Source organism: Phyllostomus hastatus, unplaced genomic scaffold (genome assembly GCF_019186645.2).
Source record: "Phyllostomus hastatus isolate PE091 unplaced genomic scaffold, TTU_PhHast_1.1 phas_contig_1, whole genome shotgun sequence".
In the NCBI taxonomy this organism is placed as follows: domain Eukaryota; kingdom Metazoa; phylum Chordata; class Mammalia; order Chiroptera; family Phyllostomidae; genus Phyllostomus; species Phyllostomus hastatus.
Genome location: NW_025333498.1, coordinates 20961487 through 20977090, shown reverse-complemented (window position 1 = coordinate 20977090; position 15604 = coordinate 20961487). Strand labels below are relative to the sequence as shown.

The window sequence follows — 15604 nt, the reverse complement described above, 5'->3', positions numbered from 1 at the left end:
GCTTGTCACACAGATAATTTCTAACAATGAAACAGGAAAAACAAGTTCTGGAAAACAGTTTAAGAAAATGCTATTCTATCCGAATCTCTTACCACATCCATCTTCATCTCCATTATCCGTGCAGTCATCGTCTCCATCACAAACCCAGTTTTGATTAATGCAGTGGCCACTGGGGCAAGTGAACTGATTGCCTTTGCAGGTCCCGTAGTCTGGAAAAAAACAACAGCTGACCTCCAAAGACACAAATCACTTGGAAAAACTCAAAGTGCTCATATCATTGCCTTAGTAGAGCTTTTAGAAACTGATTTTTCTGCATCAACTTAGTTCCCTAAGTATCTTGACAAAAATGTAAAAAAAAAAAAAAGAAAAGAAAGAAAAGAAAAAGAGGAGGAGAAGGAGAAAAGAGGAAAAGAACAACTTTGGGTCCAGGAAATGAACCCCAGTGCTAGTCTATGCTTCCCAAGATTCAAAATAAGATAGTATGGCCCTGGCTGGTATGGCTCAGTTGGTTGGAGCATCGTCCCATACACAAAAATGTTGGGGATTTAATTCCTAGTCAGGGCACATACCTAGGTTGCAGGTTTAATCCCTGGTCAGGGAACCTATGGGAAGCAACCAATTGATGCTTCTCTCTCACATCAATGTTTCTCTCTTTCTCTCTCCCTCCCTTCCTCCCTTTAAAATCAATACACATATTTTTTAAATTAAAAAAATAAGACAGAATGCTATAGGTAGGCACTGAACAGAGAAGGCAGACTGATAAAGATGCTACAGATACACCAATGGCTAATATTCCCCTACTGTACCACAACCAAACGACTCTCAGTCACCCATCTCATGACATCACCTTCTCTTTAATACAGTCTCTGAAATAAACCTAGGTGCCAGAAAAGAAATCAGGCATGACTCATAGAAAATCAGGATAATACTGAAAATATGGAACAACACAGAAGGTGTGGGTACCAAGCCATCAAAATGGGTGTGGAGAAAAAAAATCATGTATTCTAGTAAATAAATGACCACAAAAAGCTGGCAACTTATAGAAATTAGCAAGACACTCTCACAGAGATTCCAAGTCATATATTCAAAAAAAACGAGTGCACAGGTGGCAACAATAAGAGATGGTTTGCACTGCAGGCAACAGCATAAAAGGAAAAGTAGAGTCAGAGTGGAAAGTGGAAGCAACAGCAGCCACCTGAATTCCAATGAAACTTTCCTGACCCTCTAATTTCAGTGTGGTAAGAATTTCAAAGTAAAGGGGAAAGTTAGGGTCATTACTTTTAGGGACCTTCCTCTCCCTCTCTCACTCTACTATCGAGGTTATCAGACCCATTCCTGAGGCACGGGTAATTTGAGAGTCCAGTGATTCAATACACCCTGTACCCTTGTAGCATAAGGAAAGAATGCAAACTGTCCATCAGCAACCCTTCAACTCTACACAGATTCATGGAAGATAAAGAAGCCCAGATTCAGAAACGCTGCTGAGGCTCATGCCATGGGCCCTAAATGAACTTCTGGCTCCCTCTGCCATCAGACATAGTGACCCTTTTGTTTGAGAAGAGTAGCACATTGGTAGAGGGGATAACCACTCTTAACAACAGAACCCAACACAAAGAAATCACCGTACTGCAAGAATGTTCATCACTGCCGTCTTCACAGTCTGGGAATCGGTCACAGATGTAGTTATGAGAGAGGCACTCCCCACTGCCACACTGAAACTGGTTGTGGGAACATACTTCAGCTGGGATGCAAAATTAAGGGGAAAAAAGGAGAAAATTTTAATTCCACCGTGACCATTTAATCTCATAGGAAGGTTCGGTCTCAAGTTTAAAACGAGATTCTTATGGAGCAGGAGTAAGTCAGTAAATGTCTAACAACCAGTTCTTCAGGGACAAAAAGACCCTGACTTATAGTGTCTCCAAGTTTCCATGGTGTAAATACTCCCACCACGGCTGACTTCAAGCTACCAACATGAACTCATTGAACACAAACTTGTGAAGAGACATGCATAACTGGCCAATAGAAACCAGCTTCAGAACATCCCGTGCACATTACTTACAGCAGTTGTGTTCATCAGACAAGTCTCTGCAATCAACTTTCTGATCACATCTCTGACTAATGTTATAGCAGGCTCCATTGGCACAAGTCAGCTGCTCACATGCTGGGTACCCTAAAGGAACGGAAACAGAACACAAACCTTAAGTTAAGACATTCCTATAACAAACACTTCCTGAGTGACTAGTATGTGCTAGACATTAAACGCTGAGCCTGTATTGGTAAAGAAAAGAGACATGAGACAATAGTTGGATAGGAGAGAGACACTGGTCAAGTCATGACACAAAGAGCAAATGACAAACTGGGTTAAGTGCTACTGGGGGAGTGTGCAGTGCTGTGAGAGTGCATAGCAGGGGGTCTGGGAGCCCAGGGAAGTCTCCCCTGAAGAACTGACTTACTTGTGAGCTCAGAGGTGAAAAATGAGAATGAATCTAACTTACTTGAAAATGGAGATTTCTCTTACTTAATACAAATAACATCCCAGGGAACCACTGTACCACCGCACATGCTTTGGGAAATGAAGGGCCATTTCTTTCGCTGGAGGGCCAAAGAAAGAAAGCAGTCCTACAAGTCAGCAGACCTGGGACCTGGAGTGCCACTCAGTAGTTACATACTTTTACTCAAAGCTGCTCATGCTCTCTGCGTCATCACTTCCTTAGCCACACATCTAGGTAATTTACTTCATAGGATAAAGGACCTCGGAAGACAATATCTAGTAAAGCACTTTGAAAAGAGTGATGGGCTCTACAAGCACAAAAAAAAATGGTTAATACATTATGCACATATGGCCACCTCACTGCTATCAACCAGATGCTTAATCCTGGTTTTCTAGAGCACAACGGAAAAAAATCAGTATATCTCTTGCAGAGATAACACGCTGTCAGTCTCCTCCCTGTGCATCCCCAGATCTGGCATTTACTTCCAAGTATTTCTGACGATCCCTAACTATAGTCTTCATTCTGTTGGTTCTTTATCTATTTCCCCTATGACACAAAACCTCTGAGAACATGGACCCTTTCTTACTCACTTTAAAATCCCCAACACAGGGACTGGGTCCTTACTTTATGTGCTCAAGAAATGATGAACATTGCTATTGAGTTACTACAGGGGAACTTTTTAGTTAAAAAGTTTTAAAAATATTTTTAAATTCAGCCTTTTAAGATCTTTTCATCCCCTCCTCACAAATATGATGTATTTCTTCGTTTGACTATTTTTTTTCATTAAAGATTACTTGCATAATGACTCTGGTTGTCTTCAAATTTCTTTTTAACTTAGGAAAAGATATGTCATAGGATCTCAAAGACAAGACAGCAGAGTCCCACTGTGAGGACCAACTTTGCCCAAAGGAGCCAATTGGGAGGTTTCGTAGACAGAAACAGATACATCAGGTAACCCCTCCAACAGCCCCAAAGTCTCCTTCCAGCAGGAGCAGTGTGTAGAATTCTGTGCTGAAACTGTAGTAAACCCATCCCATGTTAGCAAGCCACACTTTTAAAAAGATAAACTCACAAGTAACTTTTTTCCATTTTTTGTATAGTGAAGGAATAAACCCAAATATTCTCACCTCCAGAAGTTCAAAAGTAGTCTACTGTCTTTAAATAGCTAAATTCCCAAAGTTGCATGTAGTCAATCATATACTAAAATGGAAGGTATTTTAAAATGGATGATTAAAATTTTAAATTTTTTCTAAACTTTATTTCTTAATAGTCCAGGAATCAGCTAGTGGTTAGGATTATTGCCATCTTTTTATCATTGCCATAGTATGCACTGCAAGGGTGCCTTCAAAGGGTCACACCACTTTGTTTATTAATTCTCCCTTCGAGAGATGCAAAAGGCCAGTTGAGTCAAGCAAGCAATTCCCTTCCGCCTGTGTGCAGGATGGCGCTTCCAGTTAGCATGTTATCTAACCTTTAAGAGCAGCTGAAAGCAGGAGAGGAATCTCAGAAAATTCAGCTCTTTGCAAAAGATAAGATATCTGGCGGGGGGGTGAATTTATTTGGACTTGGACTGTGACTACCTCATTTAAAGCGATTATCATAGATATGAAGGATCTGGGACAAATGTGCTGGGCAGATATCTCGTTCTCCCTGTCCTGCTTTTTAGGAGCCACTGCCATAAAACTAAAGAGGGAAGAGCTGAACCAGTATCCACTGACATGACTAACAGTTTGCTGACATGGCTCACTCCCCACAACAAACAACAGGCCAGCTTGATGTCATCTGGAGTACGGTGATGGTCAGAGGTCAGCAGTCTGACACTCGGAATGAGGAACAAACAGCTTTCTTTTCTCCATCCATGCTGATAACAAATCTCTCTCAGTCAGCTTGGGACCTGCCTCAACCCCTGCACACCTCTGGTCTCTTCTGTGTGTAGTTAACCAAAGGTACATATGCCCATAGGAAAGACTACACAGGGCTACCTGACTCCATTAATCACTGAAAATATTTGGAAGTCTCTTTCCAAAGTTATTTCACTTTGGAGACCCACACAGAGGGCACAGGACAGCTTCTACTCACCTCAAAGATTTCTATTGCTACAGATGTTATAATGAGTTTCAACCTACCCAAGGAAACAAGAAGTCACACTACTTGGGATTGGGAGAACATCTAAAAATCTTATCTTTTGGTGTATTTGCTTGGCAAGTCTGAGTCTAGATAGGCTTGCAAACTTTTTTCTACAGAGCAAAGTCATCATGTATCTTAAATGTCCTACAGGATTTTAAGGGAAAGTACAATAAGAAAGGAGTTAATATACAAAAATACCAGAGAAACTCATCGTAAGTCTTGTCTTAATGTAAAGATTGACAAGTAAGAGTTAACTAAGCCCCAGGCCTCTGAAGTTTACCTGACACAAATATGTGAGAACACCCTTGCACACCCTTGGTCTCACCACCTCTTCCCTCTGCCTTCCTTACTTTCTCCAAATTCCAAATGAAATGTGTAGTTTGTTCCCTCCAAACTGGGAGCTGTCCCCAAATATACATATAAGATTTGCACTTGAAGATTTTTAAAATTTTTCTCTGCTAATGATTTGGTTTGTAGCACGCAAGTTCCATGCTATAGTTCTACTCAGGGGTGTCCAATCTTTTGGCACCTCTGGGCCACATAGGAAGAAGAAGAGTTGTCTCAGGCTACATATGAAATACATTGTGACACGTAATCACAAAAATATCTCATAACGTTTTAAGTAAATTACGATTTTGTGTGAGGCCACATTCATAGCCATCCTGGGCCGCATGTGGCCCACGGGCTGCGGGTTGGACACCCCTGGTTGTCCAGAACCAAGGCGGAAGATGTGGCTTGAGGAGCTCACAGGCCTCCCGGATGCAAACTGTTCACAGCTGAGTAAGATACAAACATTGGGCACCACTCTTTATTATCTTAACAAGAAAGCTGTAAATATATATTCTATTCTCAGAATTTGACAAAATGGCCAAAAAGCATGTAGAAAAGAAAACAAATTGATTATAAAGAAAGAGAAGGCACCTTAAAGGTAGATTGTGAAACTTAAGCCAAAATTTAAGAAAAAGAAAAAGTCACTAATGCAAGTTCTGCCCAACACCTGGGGCTTTTCAAGATCCTAGAGTCATCCTTTATAAGTTACTGTACCTTACTCTGGTCCGAAGGCAGGCTAATCCAAAGTAATTATTTGCCAGAAAAAAAAGTTTACTAATTTAGCCACCAGCACTTAGTTGCAAGTACTACTCACAAAGTTAAATAAGCAATAACAATAACAATAACTAATTACATGTACTGAAAACTGTGTGACAGAAACTAAGAAGTACTCAATGTGCATAAACTCATTTCAGCCTTATAGCAACCCAGTGAGACAGATACTATTATTACTCTCATTTATAGATTTATATTTTATGCATTTCACATATGTGCCTCTCTGAGGCACAGAGGGGTTACATAATTTGAAAAAGGTCATACAGCTGGTGACCTGGAGACCCGGAACCCAATCCGGAGGCAGTCTGGCTCCACGATGCCTGCTCCTAACCACTACAGCAGATACTGCTACTGCTCCTAAGCTTCAAAGTGATAGAAAGAAGCAAAACATTACAGAAGAATGAAATCGAATCAAAGTAGAACATCTTAAAAAGATAGCATGAAAAGAAAGAGAGTAAGCCAAGGGGAAAAAGTTTTTCTTTCTTTCCTTCAGTATTCCATTCTACCTTGGGAAGTCTGGAGAAGTGAGAGCAACTCTAAATTTCAACAAGTCAGAGCATTTTCTACTGAAGACTTCAATCTCTTATAATTTAGGAATTCCAGGAAACCCTATGCTAAGGAATACAGTTTTCCTGAAGCATCAAGACCAAAAAGACTACAAAGTAGCTAGAGACCCACCTCCTCTCCCCACCCTCCCATCCACACCCCAGGCCAATTCAAGCCCCGGAAGTAACTGCCACCAGGGACTGGCACTGAGTCCGTGCAGTAATATGCAAGAAAACAACAGAGAGGCATTTCTTGCTTCTTCCAAAAATAATGGAAGAAGCTGCTTTCAATAAAAAGCATATATATAACAGGATTTACAAAATGGAAATAGCCATTCAGCACCTTGGAAAGGGAAAGCAAATATAGTCTTCCCAGGGCTGGTAGAACTGGACTGACACCAAGTTTAGTCTGAGCAGCTTTCAGGAAACTGAAGTAAAAAATACAAACACATTAAGTTATGTAGTTTTCCTGACCCTGCTCGCTTTGAACTAGTGGGTCTTTACCTTCGAGTCTCTATCCATGCTGACTGATCTTAGACCTAAATCAGAAATGTGACTGAGAGGCTTGCTCCAAAGATTTTGGATCTACAGCACCTCTTTCCTCCCAAACACATCACCAAAATCTACATAGAAGGTAAAGACTGACATGGTTCTATTAGTAAAAAAATAATAATAAAAATCCCACATGAGCTCTACTACAGGAGTTATTGACCAACAAGACAGCAAATTGTGCATCAAATGCTCCAAGGAATAGTGTGAAAAAGTAAGATGGTTTTTCATGGGTTGTCAAATACTTATAATGCACACCAGATTTCATGGTATTGGCTCCATATAGGAATGATAGGGCTCTGTTTTCATTCAGGGTCACCCAGCACCTTAGTCCCACTCCTGTCTCTTCCTGACATTTACCCCCAGTGACTTATGTGGGAAAAACAAACAGGTAACGTCTATCCAAAGAGACCAGAAAACTAGCTATACCCCAGAATTTTGAGAATGGCCACTTTCAAACCACAACTCAGAAATGGTGTAGCTCAGTTTCCCTGCTGGGAATTCGACCTCAGATAATTGAGTGCTCATCATTGCCGGGTGAGCATCAGTACGCTAGCCACCAGTTATCCCGTAGTTAGGATTTAATTCTATCCAACATATTGTTGAAATCCACTTTTCTAGATACTGTGCTAACAATTGAATAAAGAAAGAAACAAAATTACAGGTAAAACACAAACTCCCAGAGCTTTTTTTAAAAAAAATATTTCATTCGGCCCTGGCTGGCATGGCTCAGTGGATTGAGTACTGGCCAGCAAACCAAAGGGTCACTGGATGGATTCCCAGTCAGGGAACCTGCCTGGGTTGCAGGCCAGGTCCCCAGTAGTGGACACATGAAAGGCAACCCACACTGATGTTTCTCTCTCTCCCTTTCTCCCTCCCTTCCCCTCTGTCTAAAAATAAATAAATAAAAATTTTTAAAAAGCTATTTCATTCAACAAATAATTACTGCGGACCTACAGGAGTACTAGGTACTAGGGAGAAAAGGATGAACTTCATAAAGCCCTTCCTCTCATAGAATTTAGAATTTATTTGGAAGGACAGAAGGACAGAAATTAAAACAAATCTCATATAGAAAAATGTTATGGGAATATAGCAGGGCAGAATGATAAAGAGGGACAGTTAGGAGTAGTTCTCTGATAAGGTGATATCTGGACAAGAACCATAAGGTTTCACAAAGTGGAGGTGGATGGTAGCAATTTTCTGGAAACTGGTGGAGGTGAAGGACTGATTTTTCAGTGAGTTCAAGAAGGAAAGGAGGAGAGGAAATGGAGACTGATTGAAGACAATCCTATGTAACTTTGTTGTAGACAGGAGCAGAGAAACTGGGCAACAGCTGAGAGGGATACATAATGTGCTTGAATGATGGAGACTCAGTGAGAAATGTTTCTCTTTTTTCAAGGTTTTGGGGCTCTGAATCCTATCTCAACTGAGAATGTTAAACAGGCCCATCTGTGAGGTGATGTGTGAGATGAGGTCAGTCTCTGCTTCTGCTCTCTCACCTCAAGTAGAGAGGGGACAGCAAGAGCAAGACTTGTTGGGCAGCTTACATGTGCTGTGCAGCTGAGTCTGAAGAACAAACATATTTTTCAAGAGCCATCATAGTCCGCAGAGCAATTCTGACCGTTCTCTCTATTCCCCTCCAACTCTTCCCCCAGGTAGAGTTTCAGCAGTTAGGTATATAAAGGAAAATGTTTAAATTTCGAAGAACAGAAAGTCAGTAGAAATAAAGCTTCAGGGACAAAGCAGCCCCAGTTGCAGGCAGACCAAATACTGCTGATTACCAGCAAGAAAGCCTTCATTGTAACAGGGATTTTACCCTTTCTTTGGCATTCCTAAGTAACAAAACAGACGTGCTACAAACCACTGACAATTAGCAATAGTTTACTCACCAAAATCATTCTAATATGGTACTTAATAAAAACAAAATAATCTGTTGACTTAAGGGGAGAAAAATGTACTATTTTTGAGCAACCAAAAGTCACCACAATATATTAATTGAATGAACCATAATTGCTGCATTGTTCTGATGTTTATCTTAGACTCTGCATGAGTGGTTTTCCTGGATGCTAATCCCATTAGAAGTAAAAATGGACTACAGTTTGAATCTCTCTGTTCCCTAAAAAAAAAAAAATTTAATTGAGAATTTGTTTAATAGCAGGTACCATTTTACAGACGGCCAGATTGAAGAGTAAAATAATTTAGGGGAAAGGAGCTTTAACTTGTGGTACAGATTTTTGTATATATTATTCAGAAATAGTTTTCTAACAGTCAAATAACCAAAAACTCCTTATGCAGAGGGGAGCACAGCAGACAAAAAGACCAAACACAATAAGAAACCTCTATACTACACCAAATTTATTTCAAGGGTAATCTTTTTAATGGGAGTTTAATACCCTTGCCTTCCTCGCCATCTCACCCACTCTCTTGCCTCCCCTCTCCCTGCCCCCCTGAGAGGACTCTGACACTCCATTCTTTGTTCTGTGCAAGGAATGCCTGGAATGGACACAAGGTGCCCTGTCTTGGAACTCCCTGTCCTGATCTTATAAGCTTGAGAGGGTGGCACTATGACCTAGGGGTCTGATCTGACAGTCAAGACTATGCACTAAGAGGCAAGCTTCCTGATCCTTTCAAATATTAGGGGAAAAGAATTAGTCCTTTTTTGGGAGCTTTTCTAATATCCATTACGATATTTAACTGGTTTCTAGGTGTTTAATGCATTAAGATCTATTCCTATAGAAAACCTACTTCTGAGAAATAGAAAATAAAAGTCATAGTCATAAGCTGATTCTCAGTTTGTACTCAAGTATTGATCCCTATACCTCCTAAATGCAGAAACAACAGAATAAAGTGTTGTATCTCACAAAATGATTTGTAGCCAAGTCAAGCTTAATCCTTGATCATGTAGGGACATTCTACTTTCAAACTACTGATAAACACCTCCTATATAGCTGAAGGGACATTTAACATAGCTACATGCCTCTAGGACAAATAGCTGCTAACATCACGTTATGCACCTGCTCTTGGAAATATATACCTTATATACAAAGTATGTTGCTTACACACACACATGAAATAAATCCTTGCATCATCTATGCAAGCCTCTACACTAGGGATATTCTGAACTAGAGCAGGGAAAGGGAGGACATCTGGCTCTTAGAGGACATTTGACATTGCCTGGAGACATTTTTGGTTGTCCAGACATTCTTGGTTGTTGGACGTACTGCGGGCTTCTAGTAGACAGAAGCCAAAGATGCTGTTAGACTTTCTGCAATGCACGAGACAGCTCCCCACAGCAAAGATACCTGGCCCCCAAAGTCATGAGTGCCGGGATTGAGAACCCTTGTTCCAGATCTAGCTACTGATTTCCAAAAATGACAGGGGACAGAACATGTTAAATGACATCAGGGGACAAAATGAGCAAAATACAGACTGTGGGAAATTCCAAGACAACTGACTTGGTTTTATAAACAAACTGCAAGGAGTTAAAAACAGAAATGGAAAGCAAATCTACAAATTTTGACACAGAAACTAACTCTAAAAGATAGATTTTATTTCGATTTTGATTTAATTACACTCTACATATCTGGTTCTCTTTCCTTAACAAATCCTTGTTTCACCAGTTACTTGTATTTTTTAAAAAAATGCAAACAAAAACTTGATTAAAAACTCCTGCCCAGATAGTTTATAAAACTCACTTCCTTTCCTTCATTCCTTTCTATAACAGCTGCTTGCATGCTCATACTATGCCAGCTTTTTTTCCGGAAGGTCCTTTGTCAGGCAGTTAGTTGTACTAGTGACTTTAGACTTGGCTGCAGGCTGTTCACATGGAATAAATCCAAACAGTCTGTTTTAGCTGCCTTTTATTTTGCCTGAAGTAGCATTTCCTTCAGTCCCATTGCATTTGCAATAAAGCACTCATTTTTATCCACTTGTAAATAAGGAATAAAGACACAGACTATTGGCTGGTGGCATAGGCCGGGCCGCTGGTTCTCTCCCAGACTTGCACAAGGTAGAACTTTCTCCTTCTGTAAATGAAGTCCTTCATGAAGACAATCACCAGACTGGGAATCAGAAGATGGGTTGAGCACTAACTCTGCCACACATCATACAGCCTTGAACAGGACACTCTATACCTTGCAGTTTTAGATTCCTTATGTACAAGAGAGTATAGTAACACCTGCCCTATCATCTTCATTGAGAAATAACAATCATAAATAGAATTCATATAATGCTGTGAAGTTTACAAAATACTGCAGAATATGAGTAAACTACAGTCATGTGCCATATAATGATGTTGGGTCAACAACAGGCTGCATGTAAGATGGTGGTCTTGTAAGATTATAATGGAGCTGAAAAATTCCTATCACCTACGACATCGTAGCCATCCTGAAGTTACAGCACATCGCATTACTCATGTGTTTGTGGTGATGCTGGTGAAAACAAACCTACTACACTGCTGATCATATAAAAGTATAGTGTGTGCAATTATGGACAGTACATAATACTCGATAATAATAATCAATGATTATGTTACTGGTTTATATAGTTTCTATACTATACTTTTTCTTATTATTTTAGAGTATGCTCTTTCTACTTAGAAAAATGTTTGCTGTAAGACAGTAGGTTGTGTTACACCAGCAGCCACTTCATACATCTCATGCCTCTTGATTGCATCATTCTCTTGTGCTTCAATTAATCTCATGTTGTTTTATACAGTAACATGCTGTGCAAGCTTGTAGCCTAGGAGCAATAGGCTCTACCATACAGCCTATGTGTATATTAGGCTATACCGTCTAGGTTTGCATAAGTACATTCTATGATGTTCACCTAATAACACATTTCTCGTAACATATCCTCATAATTAAGTGACACATAACTGTATATGACTTACCACTATCATTAATCAAAATATTTTTTTCACTTGCCTCAATAAAGGACCTAGTGTTTGCTTAAAAAAAAAAAAGAAAGAAAGTCCTTGACTCATGGACTTGCTCTTTTGTGACAGCCAGACACACCCTATCATTTCTAAAATTGCCAGTACAGAGTCTAGGTTCTCTGAAAAATATCTAAAGCCAAGGGAGACACAAATGAGGGGCAACATAATTTCTTCAAAAGAAAACATTTAATAAGAAATTATACCACAGCAGAACTGTACCAAGAACTCTACTAGGAAACAGAGATACAAAGATGAATAGCACAGACTCCTCTCAAAAAAAAATAACATACAAGGAAGAAAGCATTGAAGGCAGAGTGTTTTGCTTTTTTTTAAGGTAGCATGATATGGTGGTGTGGATGCAGTGTGGCTCCGGGCCTGTCTGGGCCCCGGTCTCTCGTTTCACATATGTAAGTATTTCTTCCATCAAAATTCTCAAACAATTCAGGAGATGTCCCACAAGAACAGACTAAAATTTAAATCTTCAGATGGAGACATGATAACTAAGAAGTTTATGATTAAGGTTTCTAGTATACACAAAACCTGTCTACTGATTATTGGGATATTGACTATTAAAATAATATTGACTTTTATGCTTGAAACAATAAAGAGCAAAAAAAAAAGGAAGTACCTTAGTAAGAAAAAAAATAGAAGCACACAGTAAACTTCTAAATTGCAATACACCAAAAGAAGAAATGTATAAAAGGTGTCAGGAGGAAATGTATAAAGAGAAAAGGAAGTTCTGGATAAGTTCACATATGATAGATTTATAAGGGCTTTTAAGGGAAACTGGTACAACTGAGACTAAACACGGAGTCCAACAAACCATAGGGCTGACACAGTAGAATTCCTGTATTCTTGTATTCTAACAGTTCTATATAAACCTCAAAAGAGGCAGATTACTTTTTATAAGTAGTACATTGAGCATCATGACTGTACTCTCTTATTTGGGTTATGGTAATATTTAAACATTATACACAGAATACTGTGATTTATATGGCTGATTTTGCAAACTGATATAGTATGTTGCCAGTACAGAGAAAGCGATTTTCAAAATGTAACACTTTTCCAAAAGCAATCTGGAAGAAAATGAGTCCATAACAGCACAAAACTAATGAGACATTTGACCTGGAAATTTACCATAGTAATGAAATAAAACTTAACAGTGACAAAACTGGACTTTATACTCAATCTATTCAATGATATTTCAGGATTCTCTGTTAATGTTGAAAGTGTCTTAATTTTAAAAATACAGAAAATTAATATGCTAAGGCAGGAAATACTTGGAATGTCTTTGTAAAAACAGAATCCTATCAGAGCATCACCTCTAATCCACAAAGGAATCTGCCAAGAGATTTTAATAACAAGAGGCATATTGTAGGCATTTCTGTCCATCAACAAATCTAACAAATTTATTAAGATGCCAAAGGGACAAATGTGAAACCACATACAATGCAAAGATTGAAAGGGACTCACGGCAGTCCTTCTCGTCAGTTCCATCTGAGCAGTCCCTGACGTGGTCGCACCTGTATTCAGCTGGGACGCACTCACCACTGGCACATGTCATCTGATGGCTCGCGCATGTCGTCCCAGCTGTGAAGGGGGAAAAATATTACTTTATAACTACTGCCAAACACAGACCAGCCCACTGACATTTACCAAATATGAACGAGGATACTTGAAAGCAAAGGCAAGTAGAGTGAACATGAAACATAAAGTTCATAAGGTCACAAGGTCAAGCACCTAGCATTGCAAGGAAGAGAGCTTACAATGCAAGAGCGAAGGAATTTTTATCAGGATGCTGGCAAGCATATCAACGCTTAACCATGTTAGTGTGCAGACAATCATGTTATCAACATGTGTTGAGAACACATTATAGATTGAAAACCTATATATGGTAAAGAGGATAAATAATAAAAGAAATTTGCAGTTATAGGTATTAATCGTAGATCGATAAGGACACTTTCACTGAAATCCTGTGTAAACCAGAAGGAAATATCCCAAAGGCCTAACAGGGGTTATTCCTGAATGGTAAGAATATGGGTGATTTTATTAAGTTTTCTCTATCATATAAATTTTTATGTTGAACATGTGTCAGTTTTATAAAGAGAAGGACAAAAATTTAAGCTATTTTAATTTTACCCTATGTTGATTAGGGTAGGTGAAGGCAGGATATCATGTTATCAAATTTGCTTTCAGGTAAAACCAAGCACATTGATGCCTCAGGTATCATGTGAAAGCTATTCTGTAAGCCTCAGCAATTATCATGAGATTTTTGAATTGTCCACATTAAAAAAGTATTGGGAGGAAATGTGATCTGCTAAAAAATAATAATAATAATACAATCAAATGAGGAAAATATTTTCCTCTGAATTTTTAGTTTCCTATGCTTCTGTAAAGATATTTCATCTCAGCAAAATTTGATTTTTCAATAAAATTATATATCTGTTAAGGGATATACCATCAAAACTTACCAAAAAATTTTTCTAAAAAACAAATGAACAATGACAGCTTTAGATCAAGTACTTGAAAATTCGGGCACGTAAAGCTTACCATGTGATAAATGATGTAAAAAGACTAATAAAATTACTATCTTTAATCAATCGTATCTTTGTCTTGCTCATTCTTTCTGTTTAGTAAAATTGCTTCATTATGAATGTGTCATAATTATTGAATAGCAAACAAAATTTTTCCATTCAACCTATTTCTGACACATTCTTGACAGTATGATTTCATATCTTCTCCTGTTACTTTATATCTGTGGGTTAAATATTACTTCTATTAATAGAGGTAGAATAAATCAAATTTTCTAAAAGTCACTTAAATGTCTGAATTCTGCCCATGAAAGAGACACAATTTCATGTGAATAAGATTAAAAAGAGTAATACTTCCTGAGTGGCAGTATTTATTAAATTCCCATATAATTTATTTAAGTATATATTGCCAATTGTCATATAAAATTAAAGTGCTTTCTTTTTTCCCTGAAAAAGCAAGTGCTACATGGCCTTAAACAAAATATTTTTTTAAAAAAAGACTAAATCAAGTGACAATATTATTTTAATTATCTTGGCTTTCTTCTTAAACTCAAGCCCCAATCAGTCTATATTTTGTGCTTAAGATTTCAATGGGTTTACAAGAAAGCAGTTAAAAGTTCATTCAAATGTAAAGAAATAAATTAAAATTATACAATTCCATCAACCAATCTACTGCTGTGTTCACTTATTATTCATCATTACCCGAACATATATTAGGGCTTATTATATGCCACAAAAGATACACCAACAATAAGAAGATCAAGATGAATAAAGTACAATCCCTACCCTCAAGGAGCTCAAGGTTTCTGGGGGAGACTTTAAGAAGTGAGTAGAAAACAATGATGAAAGTGGATTATAGGCATGTGAAGAATTACAAAAGCATGGGGAGGGGGCGTGCCTAATTCACTCTAGGTTGGGAAGCGGGCAGGGCAGCTTCCTGGAGGAGGAACACCAGCCCAGGTATTTAGGAGAAGCTGCAGTTAGCTAGGCCAAAAGGAAGGAAGGACCTTTAGGAATGAGCATTCAGGCAGCATGCACGGAGGCAAGAGGCCAGGACTCTGCATGGGATGCCCAAGGGAACTACAAGTGTCACTGTGGCCCCAAATGGGCATTTCAAAGCAGGAATGCCAAGTGACACACATGGAAAAATAAGCACAGGCCACATCTTAGAGGCCACTGTAAACCTTGTTAAGGAGTTGGAGCCTATTCTTTTGAGGTGGTGGAGAGCTACCAGAGGGTTTTAGTTCGATTCTCCCAGCGTCGGTGTCAGCGAGACCTGGGGAAGCACAGGACTGGAGACAGGGAAGTCAGTGCAGAGGC

The 15604-nt window shown here is 38.9% G+C and overlaps 1 protein-coding gene across 2 annotated transcripts in view; it reads right to left on the bottom strand.

Moving 5' to 3' along the window:
- The window catches only part of LRP2 (LDL receptor related protein 2), a 199855-nt gene that overhangs the window by 142528 nt on the left and 41723 nt on the right, over window positions 1-15604 (bottom strand). For both annotated transcript variants that reach the window (XM_045860549.1, XM_045860633.1), the window contains exons 4-7: window positions 13227-13343; window positions 2060-2170; window positions 1628-1741; window positions 93-209 (exon numbers count right to left, since the gene is read on the bottom strand). In XM_045860549.1, coding sequence (XP_045716505.1) covers window positions 93-209; window positions 1628-1741; window positions 2060-2170; window positions 13227-13343 — 459 coding nt within the window. The remainder of the gene's footprint in view (window positions 1-92; window positions 210-1627; window positions 1742-2059; window positions 2171-13226; window positions 13344-15604) is intronic.